The sequence below is a fragment of the Oncorhynchus gorbuscha genome, unplaced genomic scaffold, assembly GCF_021184085.1.
Source record: "Oncorhynchus gorbuscha isolate QuinsamMale2020 ecotype Even-year unplaced genomic scaffold, OgorEven_v1.0 Un_scaffold_5:::fragment_2:::debris, whole genome shotgun sequence".
NCBI lineage: Eukaryota > Metazoa > Chordata > Actinopteri > Salmoniformes > Salmonidae > Oncorhynchus > Oncorhynchus gorbuscha.
Window position 1 is genome coordinate 83,737 of NW_025745327.1, and position 18,480 is coordinate 102,216.

At 45.8% G+C, this 18,480-nt stretch overlaps 1 protein-coding gene across 1 annotated transcript in view; it reads left to right on the forward strand.

Annotated features, from left to right (window-relative positions):
- LOC124018383 (rho guanine nucleotide exchange factor 1-like) overlaps nucleotides 1–18,480 on the forward strand; it is a 101,317-nt gene that overhangs the window by 6,853 nt on the left and 75,984 nt on the right. The window contains exon 2 of the mRNA XM_046333671.1: nucleotides 14,022–14,108. Within this exon, the coding sequence (XP_046189627.1) occupies nucleotides 14,022–14,108 (87 nt within the window). The remainder of the gene's footprint in view (nucleotides 1–14,021; nucleotides 14,109–18,480) is intronic.

Below are 18,480 nucleotides of genomic sequence, written 5' to 3' on the forward strand. Positions count from 1 at the left end.
GTAGCCTAGCTCAGGGATATTCTCAGGTAGCCTAGCTCAGGGATATTCTCAGGTAGCCTAGCTCAGGGATATTCTCAGGTAGCCTAGCTCAGGGTTATTCTCAGGTAGCCTAGCTCAGGGTTATTCTCAGGTAGCCTAGCTCAGGGTTATTCTCAGGTAGCCTAGCTCAGGGTCATTCCCAGGTAGCCTAGCTCAGGGTCATTCCCAGGTAGCCTAGCTCAGGGTCATTCCCAGGTAGCCTAGCTCAGGGTCATTCCCAGGTAGCCTAGCTCAGGGTCATTCTCAGGTAGCCTAGCTCAGGGTCATTCTCAGGTAGCCTAGCTCAGGGTCATTCTCAGGTAGCCTAGCTCAGGGTCATTCCCAGGTAGCCTAGCTCAGGGTCATTCCCAGGTAGCCTAGCTCAGGGTCATTCCCAGGTAGCCTAGCTCAGGGTCATTCTCAGGTAGCCTAGCTCAGGGTCATTCTCAGGTAGGATAAGTAATCCTTCTCACCCCCTCCCTTTAAGATTTAGATGCACTATTGTAAAGTGACTGTTCTACTGGATGTCATAAGGTGAATGCACCAATTTGTAAGTCGCTCTGGATAAGAGCGTCTGCTAAATGACTTAAATGTAAATGTAGGGTAGCCTAGCTCAGGGTCATTCTCAGGTAGCCTAGCTCAGGGTCATTCTCAGGTAGCCTAGCTCAGGGTCATTCTCAGGTAGCCTAGCTCAGGGTCATTCTCAGGTAGCCTAGCTCAGGGTCATTCTCAGGTAGCCTAGCTCAGGGTTATTCTCAGGTAGCCTAGCTCAGGGATATTCTCAGGTGAACACAGGTAGCTCTGGTTTACTGTCAGCTTGTACAGTAGAAGTGCTTATCTCTCTCTCCTGTCTGTCAGTGTGCTGTGTCAGCCCTGTAGCACAGCCATTTAGTTCAGAACAGTCCAGGACCAACCCACTGTCCTCTGATACACAAGGTAGAGACAGAGGAATGGAGCTGAACATGTGTGAAGGAGATGTGTGCAAGGTGGTGACATACCCAAGCCCTGATTGTGTCTTTGTGTTTGTGTGTGTGTGTGTGTGTGTGTGTGTGTGTGTGTGTGTGTGTGTGTGTGTGCGTGTGTGTGTGTGTGTGTGCACGCACATAGTCTAATTGTACATACTGTATGTGGTGTACAGTTGTCTGTGTATTATGTCTTTGTATTAGGCCGTGTGTTTGTGTGTCTCTTTTTGTGTTGGCTGGCAGACATACAGACAGGTGTGACATGGAAACAGCTCTGCCCCTCAGTCAGAATGTGAGTCAGACTGGTAGAGAACAGGAGGGAGAGAAGGAGCTCTTTCATTCCCTGGGTCAGGGTGGAAAAGACTGGGCTTCATGGACTGTGTTTACTCTTGGGGATGGATGACTGGAGAGAGAGGGATAGGGGTGGGTGGGATAACTTGCAAGAAGTGGGACTTGAACAAGAGTGGAGGTTTACCCCTCCATGTTGACAGTACAGCAGGGCTGATGAGGTTTCCAGTGTAATCAACGAGAAGGGGCCCTAGGACATGACACTATCTTAACATTTACATCTCTGAATGAGTTGTATACACATTAAGTTCTAAAAGTCTGGTTAGAAAAAGGGGAGACAGAGCTGTATGACTAAATCTGAAGAGAGTAATTATTAGGCCATTTTCACTGAGAAATGTAACAGAAATGTCCAATAGTGATGCTAGCTGCAGTATGTGGTTCATGGTGCCTCAGTAATAGAGCGATGTTAAGATGGAGGATGTGAATGCAGCAGGACTGCGTTGCATGGTTGGTGAGTTATGTGGGCCGTACCGTCATGGAGGGGCGGTGGTATTGCTACCTCCATGTTCAGAGCCAGCTCAGATTGGGATTCTGGGAAAGCTCTTCCAACACTCTGGCCGGACATAGCTGCTTTATGTGCTGCAGTCCTCAAGTCCTCATCAGCCACCACTGGTCATAGGGGTGGTGAAACGTGGCCTGCCAACACAATCACACACACACATACATGCCTTCTGAATGAATGAGAATGTTTCTCCACGACCCAAATGGTAATCAAAGGCCTCTGTGTTTGGCCTGCGCAATTACCCTACTATCCAGACACACACACACCAGCACACACACACATTTGGAAGCAGTTAAATAGGCGGGAGGCTCACTGCGAACCCATTCCATGACAGTCGTTTGGCCCTCGTCTATTCAATGTTTCCATAAAGCTTGAAACAGTGACCACTTACGTGGAGAGCAAGAGAAAAATAGGGGGTAGGGAAAGTAATGCCAAGGAGTTGTCAGGGGTATGGAAGTATATTTTGGCATTAAGGGTTAGGCAATAGGGACAGAGAAAGAGATGCAGGGGATTTTTTGAGTTGCTAGTCTTATGTTAGCCAGTGCGTAATGGCTGCTAAATTACGTAATTGGCTCTACTGTTCTGGTCACGAGTGGCTTGGCTGTATTGGAGTGGCCATACCAACCAAGATTGATTTGTAATTTTATTTCGCCTTTATTTAACCAGGTAGTCAAGTTGAGAACAAGTTCTCATTTACAACTGCGACCTGGCGATTGAGATTGATTTGAAGGTGGAGAGGGAGGGGAGAAGAGAGTACGGGGAGGGAAGGAAGAGAGCGAGAGAAGTGGACTGAAAGAGGGATGGGTAGAGGATGTGGTATGAGGGTATATTCACACCACTTTCAGCCTAGCTGTCTCTACCTCTCTCTCTACCTCTCTCTCTACCTTGTTCTTTCTACCTCGCTCTCTCTCTACCTCTCTCTCTGCCTCTCTCTCTCTCTCCTTTCTCTCTCTCTCTCTCTCTCTCTCTCTCTCTCTCTCTCTCTCTCTCTCTCTCTCTCTCTCTCTCTCTACCTCTCTCTCTCTCTCTCTCTCCTCTCTCTCTCTCTCTCTACCTCTCTCTCTCTCTACCTCTCTCTCTCTCTACCACTCTCTCTCTCTACCTCACTCTCTCTCTCTACCTCTCTCTCTACCTCACTCTTTCCCTCTCTACCTCACTCTCTGCCTCTCTCTCTCTGCCTCTCTCTCTCTCTCTACCTCTCTCTACCTCTCGCTCTCTCTCTCTCTACCTCTCTCTCTCTCTCTCTCTCTCTCTCTCTCTCTCTCTCTCTCTCTCTCTCTCTCTCTCTCTCTCTCTCTCTCTCTCTACTCTCTCTCTCTCTCTCTCTCTCTCTCTCTCTCTCTCTCTCTCTCTCTCTCTCTCTCTCTCTCTCTCTCTCTACCTCTCTCTCTCTCTCTCTACCTCTCTCTCTCTCTCTACCTCTCGCTCTCTCCTCTCACCTCTCACTCTCTCTCTACCTCTCTCTCTCTCTCTCTCTCTCTCTCTCTCTCTCTCTCTCTCTCTCTCTCTCTCTCTCTCTCTCTCTCTCTCTCTCTCTCTCTCTCTCTCTCTCCTCCTCACTCTCTCTCTCTGCCTCCTCTCTCTCTCTCTGCCTCTCTCTCTCTGCTCTCTCTCTACCTCTCTCTCTCTACCTCTCACTCTTTCACTCTCTGCCTCTCTCTCTCTGCTCCTCTCTCTACCTCTCTACTCTCTCTCTCGCTCTCTCTCTCTCTCTCTCTCTCTCTCTCTCTCTCTCTCTCTCTCTCTCTCTCTCTCTCTCTCTCTCTCTCTCTCTCTCTCTCTCTCTCTCTCTCTCTCTCTCTCTCTACTCTCTCTCTCTCTCTCTCTACCTCACTCTCACTCTCTACCTCACTCTCTCTCTCTGCCTCGCGTTCTCTCTACCTCACTCTTTCACTCTCTGCCTCTCTCTCTCTCTCACTCTTTCACTCTCTGCCTCTCTCTCTCTGCCTCTCTCTCTCTCTGCCTCCTCTCTCTACCTCTCGCTCTCTCTCTCTACCTCTCTCTCTCTCTGCTCTCTCTCTCTCTCTCTCTCTCTCTCTCTCTCTCTCTCTCTCTCTCTCTACCTCTCGCTCTCTCTCTCTACCTCTCTCTCTCGCTCTCTCTCTCTACCTCTCTCTCTCTCGCTCTCTCTCTCTCTCTCTCTCTCTCTCTCTCTCTCTCTCTCTCTCTCTCTACTCTCGCTCTCTCTCTCTCCCTCGCTCTCTCTCTCTCTCTCTCCTCTCTCTCTCTCCCTCTCTCTCTCTCTACCTCTCGCTCTCTCTCTCTACCTCTCGCTCTCTCTCTCCCTCTCTCTCTCTTTACCTCTCCCTCTCTCTCTCTTTACCTCTCTCTCTCTCTCTTTACTCTCTCTCTCCCTCGCTCTCTCTCTACCTCTCTCTCTTTACCTCTCTCTTTACCTCTCTCTCTACCTCTCTCTCTCCTCGCTCTCTACCTCTACCTCTCTCTTTCTCTCTACCTCTCTCTCTTTACCTCTCTCTTTACCTCTCTCTCTACCTCTCTCTCTTACCTCTCTCTCTTTACCTCTCTCTTTACCTCTCTCTCTTTACCTCTCTCTCTACCTCTCTCTCTCCCTCGCTCTCTCTCTACCTCTCTCTCTTTACCTCTCTCTTTACCTCTCTCTCTACCTCTCTCTCTTTACCTCTCTCTTTACCTCTCTCTCTGTTCTCTCCTTTTACTCTTTCATTCTCATCTCTTTGCCTCTGTTGGTTCTTTCTTCTGTGTTAGATCTCTCTCTTTTGAAACATCCACTTAGGTCCAGAGTCTGATACTACAGTATGTTGTATTGTGAATGACAATCTCTTTTTAATCAATACTATGTACTGATTAACCCTACAAATAGTTACAAGGCCAGGCAGTAAACTGTTCTAGTAGCTAGTTATCTCTTGACATTGAGTTGTATATATGTATGACTAATTTGGGGAAATGTTTGTACCTACAGTTGGTCAGAGGTTTCTATACACTTAGATTGGAGTCATTAAACTTGTTTTTCAACCACTCCACAAATTTCTTGTTTTGGCAAACCAGTCAGCACATCTACTTTATGCAGACAGATTATTTCACTTGTAATTCACTGTATCACAATTTCAGTGGGTCAGAAGTTTACATACACTAAGTTGACTGTGCCTTTAAACAGCTTGGAAAAGTCCAGAAAATTATGTAATGGCTTTAGAAGCTTCTGATAGGCTAATGGACATCATTTGAGTCAATTGGAGGTGTACCTGTGGATGTATTTCAAGGCCTACCTTCAAACTCAGTGCCTCTTTGCTTGACATCATGGGAAAATCTAAAGAAATAAGCCAAGACCTCAGAATTGTTTTTGTAGAAGTTTGGTTCATCTTTGGGAGCAATTTCCAAACGCCTGAAGGTACCACGTTCATCTGTATATCAATAGTACACAAGTATAAACACCATGGGACCACGCAACCGCCATTCCCCTCAGGAAGGAGACGTGTTCTGTCTCCTAGAGATGACCATTGGTGTGAAAAGTGCGAATCTATCCCAGAACAACAGCAAAGGACCTTGTGAAGATGCTGGAGGAAACGGGTACAAAACTATCTATATCCACAGTAAAACGAGTCCTATATCGACATAACCTGAAAGGCTGCTCAGCAAGGTAGAAGCCACTGCTCCAAACCCGCCATAAAATGCCAGACTGCACATGGGGACAAAGATTATAATTTTTGGAGAAATGTCCTCTGGTCTGATGAAACAAAAATAGAACTGTTTGGCCATAATGACCATTGTTATATTTGGAGGGAAAAGGGGAGGCTTGCAAGCTGAAGAACACCATCCCAACCGTGAAGCACGGGGGTGACAGTATCATGTTGTGGGGGTGCTTTGCTGCAGGAGGGACTGGTGCACTTCACAAAATAGATGACATCATGAGGACGGAAAATGATGTGGATATATTGAAGCAACATCTCAAGACATCAGTCAGGAAGTTAAAGCTTGGTCGCGAATGAGTCTTCCAAATGGACAATGACCCCAAGCATTCTTCCAAAGTTGTGGTAAAATGGCTTAAGGACAACAAAGTCAAGGTGGCCATCACAAAGCCCTGACCTCAGTCCTACAGAAAATGTGTGGGCAGAACTGAAAAAGTGTGTGCGAGCAAGGAGGCCTACAAACCTGACTCAGTTACACCAGCTTTGTCAGGAGGAATGGGCCAAAATTCACCCAACTTATTTTGGGAAGCTTGTTGAAGGCAACCCAAAACGTTTGACCCAAGTTAAACAATTTAAAGGTAATGCTACCAAATACTAATTGAGTGTTATGATAACTTCTGACCCACTGGGAATGTTATGAAATAAATAAATGTTGTATTAAATCATTATCTCTGCTGTTATTCTGACATTTCACCTTCTTAAAATAAAGTGGTGATCCTAACTGACCTAAAACGCAATTTGTACTCTGATTCAATGTCAGGAATTGTGAAAAACTGAGTAAATGTATTTGGTTAAGGTGTATGTAAACTTCTGACTTCAACTGTATTTAATCCCTAATCTCACATGCAGTTGGAATATCAATGTATCTAATCTGAACTGTCGTGTGTAATCTGCAGTGTTGATGTAAATGTGTTGACCACAGTGGTGTTGCAACAGTTGTCAGCTATGAATGATTATCCTTCATTAACCTGAGTTAGCCCAGGAATTTCACACTTCAGTCCCTGCATTGCCCAACACACCACACACATTGTATTTTTGTTAGGTTAATGAATGAACTGTAAGTAAGCATTGTTGGGAAGGGCCCGTAAGCATTTCACTGTTAGACAACACCTGTTGTTTATGAAGCATGTGACAAATACAATTTGATTTGATACACCCCCCCCCCCCTCTGCACACATGGTGGCAGGCAGGCAGCAGTACTAGGGCCTCACTGTGCTCCTCACACCTTATCTCAGTGTTACCCACGTGTCCTCGACTCTCTGTTTCTCAATCATCTTTCTTCCGTTGATTTCGTTCATGAAATATTTGCCAACTTCCTCTCCTGAGTGACAGAGGTGATGAGCACAGTTCAAGTAAAGAGAAGGGTGTCATTTCTTAATCTCACCCCTGACCTTGTTCCCCTCTGCCATGCTCCATCCTTCCTCTTTCTATCTTTCTTTCTCTCTTTCTCATTTTGTACACCATCACGCATCTCTCTCTCTCTCTCTCTCTCTCTCTCTCTCTCTCTCTCTCTCTCTCTCTCTCTCTCTCTCTCTCTATCTCTCTCTCTCTCTCTCTCTTCTATCGTCTCCTCATCCCTTCTCCTCCCTTCCTCATCTCCCTCCTCTCTCTCGTCTTCTCTTTCGCTCTCTCGATCTCTCAACATGACTCTTGCAGACAGGTCGAACAGGAAATGGCTCTTATCGTTTCCTGAGGAAATTACACCCACTTCCTGTCTGTGTGCCTCCCGCTCCTTTTCTACTCAGGCGCCTCTGGGGACACCCCCCCGGAGCCCGGCCAGGGCCATAGGACCCCAGAGAAGCCCGGACTCATTCAGTGCAATGAAGCCTTGCCTGATGAGAAGGCCAGATAAAAAGAGCACAGACACAGCTGAGCTTCCATTAGGGCTCTGCTCTATTTCAGGGCCATGCTGTCATAGTGGCACAGGGGACCGGACACAGGCTATTGTGCGGGACCGGGTGTTTGGGGTGAAGAGTGACCTAAGCCGACACAATGAATGGATGTTTGGTACTTATAAATGCTTTATGTTTTCAGATGGGATGAAAGACTGGGTTCTATGATTGATAGATACTGTAGAACCCTCGTTCTCTTTGTTGCTTTTATTTGTACTATATGACTCTCACCAGTCACATAAGGGCAGTGGTGTAAAGTACTTAAGTAAAAATACATTAAAGTACTACTTAAGTAGTTTTTTGGGGTATCTACTTTACTATTTGTATTTTTGTCAACTTTTACTTTTATTCCAATACATTCCTAAAGAAAATAATGTACTTTTTACTCCATACTTTTTCCTTGACACCCAAAAGTACTTGTTACATTTTGACAGGAAAATGATCCGATTCACACACTTATCAAGAGAACGTGCTCATCCCAACTGCCTCTGACCTGGCGGACTCACTAAACGCACATGCTTTGTTTGTAAATTATGTCTGCGTGTTGTAAAGAAAATGAATATAAGGAATTTGAAATTATTTATACTTTTACTTTTGATTCTTAAATACATTTTAGCAATTCCATTTACCTTTGACACTTAACTATATTTAAAACAAAATAGTTTTAGATTTTTACTCAAGTAGTATTTTACTGGGTGACTTTTACCTTAATAGAAAACGACTCAAATATCTTTACTTTTACTCAAGTATGACAATTGAGTACTTTTTCCACCACTGCATAAGGGTCTGTCTAAGGCTTCATCCATTGGCCCATTCGTGTCCTGCATTCTTATTGGTTGTGTAAATAGTGACACGGTGGGTGTTGTGTTTGCTCAAACGGTTACACAATGGGGATTGTGGTCTTGGTGCTAGAGCTGGTGTAACAGTGACTCAGTGGTTATTATTAAAACTCTCTCACAGTGACCTGCCTGGTGGAATCAAGAAATGCTGTAAAACAAAACATGTTGAATAACCATATAATATGAATGAGTTTCAAGGGAAATGGAGATAAACTCAGCAAAAAAAGAAACATCCTCTCACTTGTCAACTGCGTTTATTTTCAGGAGACTTAACATGTGTAAATATTTGTATGGACATAACAAGATTCAACAACTGAGAAATAAACTGAATAAGTTCCACAAATATGTGACTATCAGAAATGGAATAATGTGTCCCTGAACAAAAGGGGGGTCAAAATCAAAAGTAACAGTCAGTATCTGGTGTGGGCACCAGCTGCGTTAAGTACTGCAGTGCATCTCCTCCTCATGGACTGCACCAGATTTGACAGTTCCTACTGTGAGATGTTACCCCACTCTTCCACTTCTGGGGGGAATTCATAAAACCCTCTGATCCAACAGGTCCCAGACGTGCTCAATTAGATTGTGATCCAGACTCTTCACTGGCCATGGCAGAACACTGACATTCCTGTCTTGCAGGAAATCACGCACAGAACGAGCAGTATGGCTGGTGGCATTGTCATGCTGGAGGGTCATGTTAGAATGAGCCTGCAGGAAGGGTACCACATGAGGGAGGATGATGTCTTCCCTGTAACGCACAGCATTGAGATTGCCTGCAGTGACAACAAGCTCAGTCTGATGATGCTGTGACACATCGCCCCAGACCATGACGGACCCTCCACTTCCAAATCGATCCCGCTCCGGAGTATAGGCCCATAGGCGACGTTGTTGCCGGTGATATCTGTTTAGGACCTGCCTTACAACAGGCCTACAAGCCCTCAGTCCAGCCTCTCTCAGCTTATTGCGGACAGTCTGAGCACTGATGGAGGGGTTGTACGTTCCTGGTGTAACTGGGGCAGTTGTTTTTGTTACTGTGCTGTTTTAGGCGTCTCACAGTACGGAGATTGCAATTTATTGCTCTGGCCACATCTACAGTCCTCATGCCTCCTTGCTGCATGCCTAAGGCACATTCACACAGATTAGCAGGGACCCTGGGCATCTTTTTTTGTGTGTGTTTTTCAGAGTCAGTAGAAAGGCCTCTTTAGTGTCCTAAATTTGCATAACTGTGACCTAAATTGCCTACGGTCTGTAAGCTGTTATTGTCTTAACGACCGTTCCACAGGTGCATGTTCATTAATAGTTTATTGTTCATTGAACAAGCATAGGAAACAGTGTTTGAACCCTTTACAATGAAGATCTGTGAAGTTATTTGGATTTTTACGAATTATCTTTAAAAGACAGGGTCCTGAAGAAGGGGCGTTTAGGAGTTGTAACAGGTGCTTTATAATAGACGCACACACAAGCCCTCCCCAGCACATTCACACACAGAAACACCCAAGTATAGCGGCACGTATGCCTGATAGCTATCAATAGATTGATGCCAGCTGACACCTAGCTAATTATTGTTGGAATGTGACGAAAGGGGAGGGGGGAGAGGAGCGTGGGAGGAGTGGCACAGCTGCCTCGGGAGCTCCAGGGCTCTCCTGCTCTTCTGGGCCACGTCCCAATAATGGCCTGAATAAACTTCCTCTCCTTGTCTCCTTTCCTCACCAAGTCTAATCCCAATAGTCTGTAATAGTTTCTCTCCTTTCCTCACTGTCAGAACAGCCCCATCCAGCCCTTTTCATGTATCGGGATGAGAAGGAAAGGGTGACGAGAAGTCAAGGAGATGAGAAGGGGAAGAGACTGGTGTAGTCTGGTGCCATGCTGTGGAATGTTCAGTATGTCAGGAGAGGAGAGTAGAAGGGACCCTCACACAGACCCTCTCAGATTTAAGCTATAATATCCCAACACTGTCTGTAACAGCAGACTCCCCATGTTTGCACTGTAGTGGGGGATACTACTTCATGTGACAGCATTTCATAGTTCCACCAGGCAGCAGGGCATTCAGCCTCTGTGGTAGCCATGGTGATGTAACTGTACAGTTGGGCTACTGCAGCGGTGTTACTTTACATGCAACCTCGTTCCCAGGCTAATTCCACATAGCATTGGGCAGAAGTGTGTGTGGTGAACAAGATTACTGTAAGTGCAGCCCAGGCATTGGTTGATTCAGGCTACTAACAGTGGAGGTCGGTATGTGTTGTGCTGAGAGGAAGGTTTACCAACTGGTGTGTGGGATTATTTCACCCTACTTTGTGCATGTGTTGGTGCACGTTTGTGCATTCCACTCAGTTCTCTGGTTTACTTACCTCTACACATGACAGTGAATGACCACATGTTCTCTCCTCCTTCTACTCCATTTTTCCATCTCTCTCCTTGACCCCTAAAGCCTCTGAACTAATACCAGCAACACCACTTCTCCTTACAAGACAATGTGCTATTTTAGTCTCTGTCACTTACCTAACCTCACTCTCAAACCCAACGCACATTTGCTGCTATCGCACCTCAGTCATCTAGATACTCTGAACTCTTTCTACAAAATATGTTTTACACTTTCACAGGCCCACACCCACCTGCTCACATCCTCATTCACACACATGCGTTTAAAGAAGTTATTGCAGAAGTTTTTGCTGGTGTAGCGTATTCCATTCCTACAGTCTACAGATCTGCAAATACTGAAGGTGTAACCTAGGGTCTAAGGGTAGAGTTTAAGGTTTGGGGGTTGTTTCTGGACTAGCTGTCACTGACTTGTGAGTTATAATAATAATAATAATATATGCCATTTAGCGGACACTTTTATCCAAAGCGACTTACAGTCATGTGTGCATACATTCTACGTATGGGTGGTCCCGGGAATCGAACCCACTACCCTGGCGTTACAAGCGCCATGCTCTACCAACTGAGCTACAGAAGTTCTCACGGGGACCCATCTCCCTCAGGGCATTATTAGTTAAACTTTGTTGAATGCTCAGCTGTAAACTGGGTTCTGGCAAGGCATGTCCAACTGTTTCCCCTGGGTTAAAATATGTATCCCTCTCTCTAACTCCCTCCAAGCTACGATCCCAAATCTAAATGTTTCAGAGGAGCCTGGAGGAAGAGGAATTTGTGATTTGCAGAAAGCACCTTGATTCTACTTAATTAGTCAAACACTCCAGGATTTTAATGGCGCTAGATATTTAGCCATTCTCCAAAAATTGATTGGAGAATTCAAATTGGCCCCTGTATATTCTTGCAGTCAATTGCGTCAGTAATGACCTGTCGTGATAAGCAAGCAAAGGCCCTAACCAGAGTTTACCCCCTTCCCCAAGCAGAGTTTACCCCCTTCCCCAAGCAGAGTTTACCCCTTCCCCAAGCAGAGTTTACCCCCTTCCCCAAGCAGAGTTTACCCCCCCCCTTCCCCAAGCAGAGTTTACCCCTTCCCCAAGCAGAGTTTACCCCCTTCCCCAAGCAGAGTTTACCCCCTTCCCCAAGCCCCTTCCCCAAGCAGAGTTTACCCCCTTCCCCAAGCAGAGTTTACCCCAAGCAGAGTTTACCCCCTTCCCCAAGCAGAGTTTACCCCCTTCCCCAAGCAGAGTTTACCCCCTTCCCCAAGCAGAGTTTACCCCCTTCCCCAAGCAGAGTTTACCCCCTTCCCCAAGCAGAGTTTACCCCCTTCCCCAAGCAGAGTTTACCCCCTTCCCCAAGCAGAGTTTACCCCCTTCCCCAAGTTTACAAGAGTTTACCCCCTTCCCCAAGCAGAGTTTTCCCCATTCCCCCCAAGCAGAGTTTAGAACAGTCAAATCTGATTTATTTGCCCTCAAGTGGGTTTTCGACAGTTATTTGGCATATTTTGACAGTTTGACAAGCAAATTAGTGAATGTGCTAGAAAGCTAACCGCTACCTAGCTAGTTAGTTGACTGCTGTGGCCAGCCAAAAAGTACTCCTTTTGAAAGCTGGACCGTCTTATCCTTTGAGGCTTTAATTGTTCTTACACTATGATTCTGAACATTCAAAGCAACTGGGAAACGTCCATGGCAGGCATTGTTGTTTATTTTTTAAACATTTATTTAACTAGGTAAGTCAGTTAAGAACAAATTCTTATTTTCAATGACGGCCTAGGAACAGTGGGTGAACTGCCTTGTTCAGGGGCAGAACGACAGATTTGTACCTTGCCAGCTCGGGGATATGAACTTGCAACCTCTAACCACTAGGCTACCCTGCCGCCCAAGGGTAGCCACTTTAACTTGATACATAACTTCTGAGTGATAGGAAACACGGGCACCACCACCAGTCTGCGTACACCCACAGATGGAACAATGAGGAAGATATTTCACCGGATGTATAAATGTGAAGCATCCACTTGGTGTTCCCACTCACTACCAAATATGGCAGTGAGCGGAAGCCCAGTGGCCGACATTCTGTAAATTTTATCAATGATTAAACATTTGATCTCAATACAGTTTTCTGTTCCCAAAACTATAATCTCTTGCGAACAGAGTGGACAAAGTTGTCTAGACTTTCCCCTTTGCTAAGGTTTTAAAAAATGGCATTGTTTAGAACCAGTGAAAAGGTGAATTGAGTTATTGCACACTTCACAGAGTAGGCATTCCTTAATGGAAATATGCAAATGTGTGCTAGAACGAGCCAATAGAATCTCACCAACTTGTGCTTGGCTCTGCCCACCTCCTCCTGCCCACTATGACTAATTTGTTTCCATTTGAAGCGACAGGCTGTGGTCTATCTTGGTTTAGTAATAAAAAATCTTTGCTACACCACTGCCACACACCAGTGGTTACTATGACAACTTGCTTGGCCGTGTCAGCTAATGACTGCTGTCTGAACACACATGATTTGGTCACTTGTAACTTGCTGTTTGGACAGTCAGTATTCTAAAATGGATTTGAGCATTAAGGCCTGCAGTGTGAACAAGGCTTTAGTAGTGTGATTATGGGGTCCTATAGACTAGGTCAGGGGTCGGCAACCCTGTTCCTGGAGGGCCGCAGGTACTGCAGGATTTTGTCAAAACTAGGCACCACACCTGACCTAATTGATCAGTTCAGTGATTGTCTAACATCAACACACCTGGTCTACCAGGTCAGTTAAACCAAAACCATGAAGTGCCTGCGGCCCTCCAGGACCAGGGTTGCCCCTCACCCACCACACACACTTAAAGTCAAGAAGGAAATATATAAATATATACTGTAAGTGTGTGTGGTGGGTGAGGCCGAGGTCGGTGTGGGTTGACCTTTGCAGTGTCACTCAGCAGGTTGTGGTGGTGTCAGATGATGTAATGTCCTCTCTCTCTTTTCTGTCTCCTCATGGTGCCAAAACTCCACATCACAATTAATTGCCTGAATTGAATCATAATAATAAATAGAACTATAGGTTTATAAAATTAATGTGCACCACAGTTTAAAAATTGTCCCATTATCAATCACCCACATTAGCAAACTTATTTCATTTCAAACCTCACATTTCTCTAGTATAGGCTACTTATTGTGATGATGGATATGAGCAAAATGCCGGCGATAAGTGATCGGTATGGTCGGTGTCGATCATTTTCGGTTTATTGTCCCAGATCTACTCTGTCTGTAGGGAGGAGCATTTGGGGCTCAGTGGTCTAACTGTGTCTCTGTCTGTAGGGGGGAGCATTTGGGGCTCAGTGGTCTAACTGTGTCTCTGTCTGTAGGGAGGAGCATTTGGGGCTCAGTGGTCTAACTGTGTCTCTGTCTGTAGGGGGGAGCATTTGGGGCTCAGTGGTCTAACTGTGTCTCTGTCTGTAGGGGGGAGCGTTTGGGGCTCAGTGGTCTAACCTAGCCATGAGCATCATCGGGGCCGAGGATGAGGACTTTGAGAATGATCTGGACCCCGTGAGTAACTTCCTGATGACAATGAACTGTAGCGAACAATAGACTGATGAATGATCATATCTGTTCTGATCTTTCTCTCTAACCCTCTCACATACTCCATTCTCTACCCTTCTCCTCCTCATTCCCTGTCTATCTAATCTGTCCCTCTCACATACTCCATTCTCTACCCTTCTCCTCCTCATTCCCTGTCTTATCTAATCTGTCCCTCTCACATACTCTATTCTCTACCCTTCTCCTCCTCATTCCCTGTCTATCTAATCTGTCCCTCTCACATACTCTATTCTCTACCCTTCTCCTCCTCATTCCCTGTCTATCTAATCTGTCCCTCTCACATACTCTATTCTCTACCCTTCTCCTCCTCATTCCCTGTCTTATCTAATCTGTCCCTCTCACATACTCCATTCTCTACCCTTCTCCTCCTCATTCCCTGTCTTATCTAATCTGTCCCTCTCACATACTCCATTCTCTATCCTTCTCCTCCTCATTCCCTGTCTATCTAATCTGTCCCTCTCACATACTCCATTCTCTACCCTTCTCCTCCTCATTCCCTGTCTATCTAATCTGTCCCTCTCACATACTCCATTCTCTACCCTTCTCCTCCTCATTCCCTGTTTTATCTAATCTGTCCCTCTCACATACTCCATTCTCTATCCTTCTCCTCCTCATTCCCTGTCTATCTAATCTGTCCCTCTCACGTACTCCATTCTCTATCCTTCTCCTCCTCATTCCCTGTCTTATCTAATCTGTCCCTCTCACATACTCCATTCTCTATCCTTCTCCTCCTCATTCCCTGTCTATCTAATCTGTCCCTCTCACATACTCCATTCTCTATCCTTCTCCTCCTCATTCCCTGTCTATCTAATCTGTCCCTCTCACATACTCCATTCTCTATCCTTCTCCTCCTCATTCCCTGTCTTATCTAATCTGTCCCTCTCACATACTCCATTCTCTATCCTTCTCCTCCTCCTCATTCCCTGTCTATCTAATCTGTCCCTCTCACATACTCCATTCTCTATCCTTCTCCTCCTCATTCCCTGTCTATCTAATCTGTCCCTCTCACATACTCCATTCTATATCCTTCTCCTCCTCATTCCCTGTCTATCTAATCTGTCCCTCTCACATACTCCATTCTCTATCCTTCTCCTCCTCATTCCCTGTCTATCTAATCTGTCCCTCTCACATACTCCATTCTCTATCCTTCTCCTCCTCATTCCCTGTCTATCTAATCTGTCCCCCTCACGTACTCCATTCTCTATCCTTCTCCCCCTCATTCCCTGTCTATCTAATCTGTCCCCCTCACGTACTCCATTCTCTACCCTTCTCCTCCTCATTCCCTGTCTATCTAATCTGTCCCTCTCACGTACTCCATTCTCTACCCTTCTCCTCCTCATTCCCTGTCTTATCTAATCTGTCCCTCTCACATACTCCATTCTCTATCCTTCTCCTCCTCATTCCCTGTCTTATCTAATCTGTCCCTCTCACATACTCCATTCTCTATCCTTCTCCTCCTCATTCCCTGTCTATCTAATCTGTCCCTCTCACATACTCCATTCTCTACCCTTCTCCTCCTCATTCCCTGTCTATCTAATCTGTCCCTCTCACATACTCCATTCTCTACCCTTCTCCTCCTCATTCCCTGTCTTATCTAATCTGTCCCTCTCACATACTCCATTCTCTATCCTTCTCCTCCTCATTCCCTGTCTATCTAATCTGTCCCTCTCACGTACTCCATTCTCTATCCTTCTCCTCCTCATTCCCTGTCTTATCTAATCTGTCCCTCTCACATACTCCATTCTCTATCCTTCTCCTCCTCATTCCCTGTCTATCTAATCTGTCCCTCTCACGTACTCCATTCACTACCCTTCTCCTCCTCATTCCCTGTCTATCTAATCTGTCCCTCTCACATACTCCATTCTCTACCCTTCTCCTCCTCATTCCCTGTCTATCTAATCTGTCCCTCTCACATACTCCATTCTCTATCCTTCTCCTCCTCATTCCCTGTCTATCTAATCTGTCCCTCTCACGTACTCCATTCTCTATCCTTCTCCCCCTCATTCCCTGTCTATCTAATCTGTCCCCCTCACGTACTCCATTCTCTACCCTTCTCCTCCTCATTCCCTGTCTATCTAATCTGTCCCCCTCACATACTCCATTCTCTACCCTTCTCCTCATTCCCTGTCTATCTAATCTGTCCCTCTCACATACTCCATTCTCTATCTTTCTCCTCATTCCCTGTCTATCTAATCTGTCCCTCTCACATACTCCATTCTCTATCCTTCTCCTCATTCCCTGTCTATCTAATCTGTCCCCCTCACATACTCCATTCTCTACCCTTCTCCTCATTCCCTGTCTATCTAATCTGTCCCTTTCACATACTCCATTCTCTATCCTTCTCCTCCTCATTCCCTGTCTATCTAATCTGTCCCTCTCACATACTCCATTCTCTTCTCCTCCTCATTCCCTTCTCCCCTCCTCATTCCCTGTCTATCTAATCTGTCCCTCTCACATACTCTATTCTCTACCCTTCTCCTCCTCATTCCCTGTCTATCTAATCTGTCCCTCTCACATACTCTATTCTCTACCCTTCTCCTCCTCATTCCCTGTCTTATCTAATCTGTCCCTCTCACATACTCCATTCTCTATCCTTCTCCTCCTCATTCCCTGTCTTATCTAATCTGTCCCTCTCACATACTCCATTCTCTATCCTTCTCCTCCTCCTCATTCCCTGTCTATCTAATCTGTCCCTCTCACATACTCCATTCTCTATCCTTCTCCTCCTCATTCCCTGTCTATCTAATCTGTCCCTCTCACATACTCCATTCTATATCCTTCTCCTCCTCATTCCCTGTCTATCTAATCTGTCCCTCTCACATACTCCATTCTCTATCCTTCTCCTCCTCATTCCCTGTCTATCTAATCTGTCCCTCTCACATACTCCATTCTCTATCCTTCTCCTCCTCATTCCCTGTCTATCTAATCTGTCCCCCTCACGTACTCCATTCTCTATCCTTCTCCCCCTCATTCCCTGTCTATCTAATCTGTCCCCCTCACGTACTCCATTCTCTACCCTTCTCCTCCTCATTCCCTGTCTATCTAATCTGTCCCTCTCACGTACTCCATTCTCTACCCTTCTCCTCCTCATTCCCTGTCTTATCTAATCTGTCCCTCTCACATACTCCATTCTCTACCCTTCTCCTCCTCATTCCCTGTCTTATCTAATCTGTCCCTCTCACATACTCCATTCTCTATCCTTCTCCTCCTCATTCCCTGTCTATCTAATCTGTCCCTCTCACCAACTCCATTCTCTACCCTTCTCCTCCTCATTCCCTGTCTATCTAATCTGTCCCTCTCACATACTCCATTCTCTACCCTTCTCCTCCTCATTCCCTGTCTTATCTAATCTGTCCCTCTCACATACTCCATTCTCTATCCTTCTCCTCCTCATTCCCTGTCTATCTAATCTGTCCCTCTCACGTACTCCATTCTCTATCCTTCTCCTCCTCATTCCCTGTCTATCTAATCTGTCCCTCTCACGTACTCCATTCTCTATCCTTCTCCTCCTCATTCCCTGTCTTATCTAATCTGTCCCTCTCACATACTCCATTCTCTATCCTTCTCCTCCTCATTCCCTGTCTATCTAATCTGTCCCTCTCACATACTCCATTCTCTATCCTTCTCCTCCTCATTCCCTGTCTATCTAATCTGTCCCTCTCACGTACTCCATTCTCTACCCTTCTCCTCCTCATTCCCTGTCTTATCTAATCTGTCCCTCTCACATACTCCATTCTCTACCCTTCTCCTCCTCATTCCCTGTCTTATCTAATCTGTCCCTCTCACATACTCCATTCTCTATCCTTCTCCTCCTCATTCCCTGTCTATCTAATCTGTCCCTCTCACGTACTCCATTCTCTATCCTTCTCCCCCTCATTCCCTGTCTATCTAATCTGTCCCCCTCACGTACTCCATTCTCTACCCTTCTCCTCCTCATTCCCTGTCTATCTAATCTGTCCCTCTCACATACTCCATTCTCTACCCTTCTCCTCCTCATTCCCTGTCTATCTAATCTGTCCCCCTCACATACTCCATTCTCTATCCTTCTCCCCCTCATTCCCTGTCTATCTAATCTGTCCCCCTCACGTACTCCATTCTCTACCCTTCTCCTCCTCATTCCCTGTCTATCTAATCTGTCCCTCTCACATACTCCATTCTCTACCCTTCTCCTCCTCATTCCCTGTCTATCTAATCTGTCCCCCTCACATACTCCATTCTCTACCCTTCTCCTCATTCCCTGTCTATCTAATCTGTCCCTCTCACATACTCCATTCTCTATCTTTCTCCTCATTCCCTGTCTATCTAATCTGTCCCTCTCACA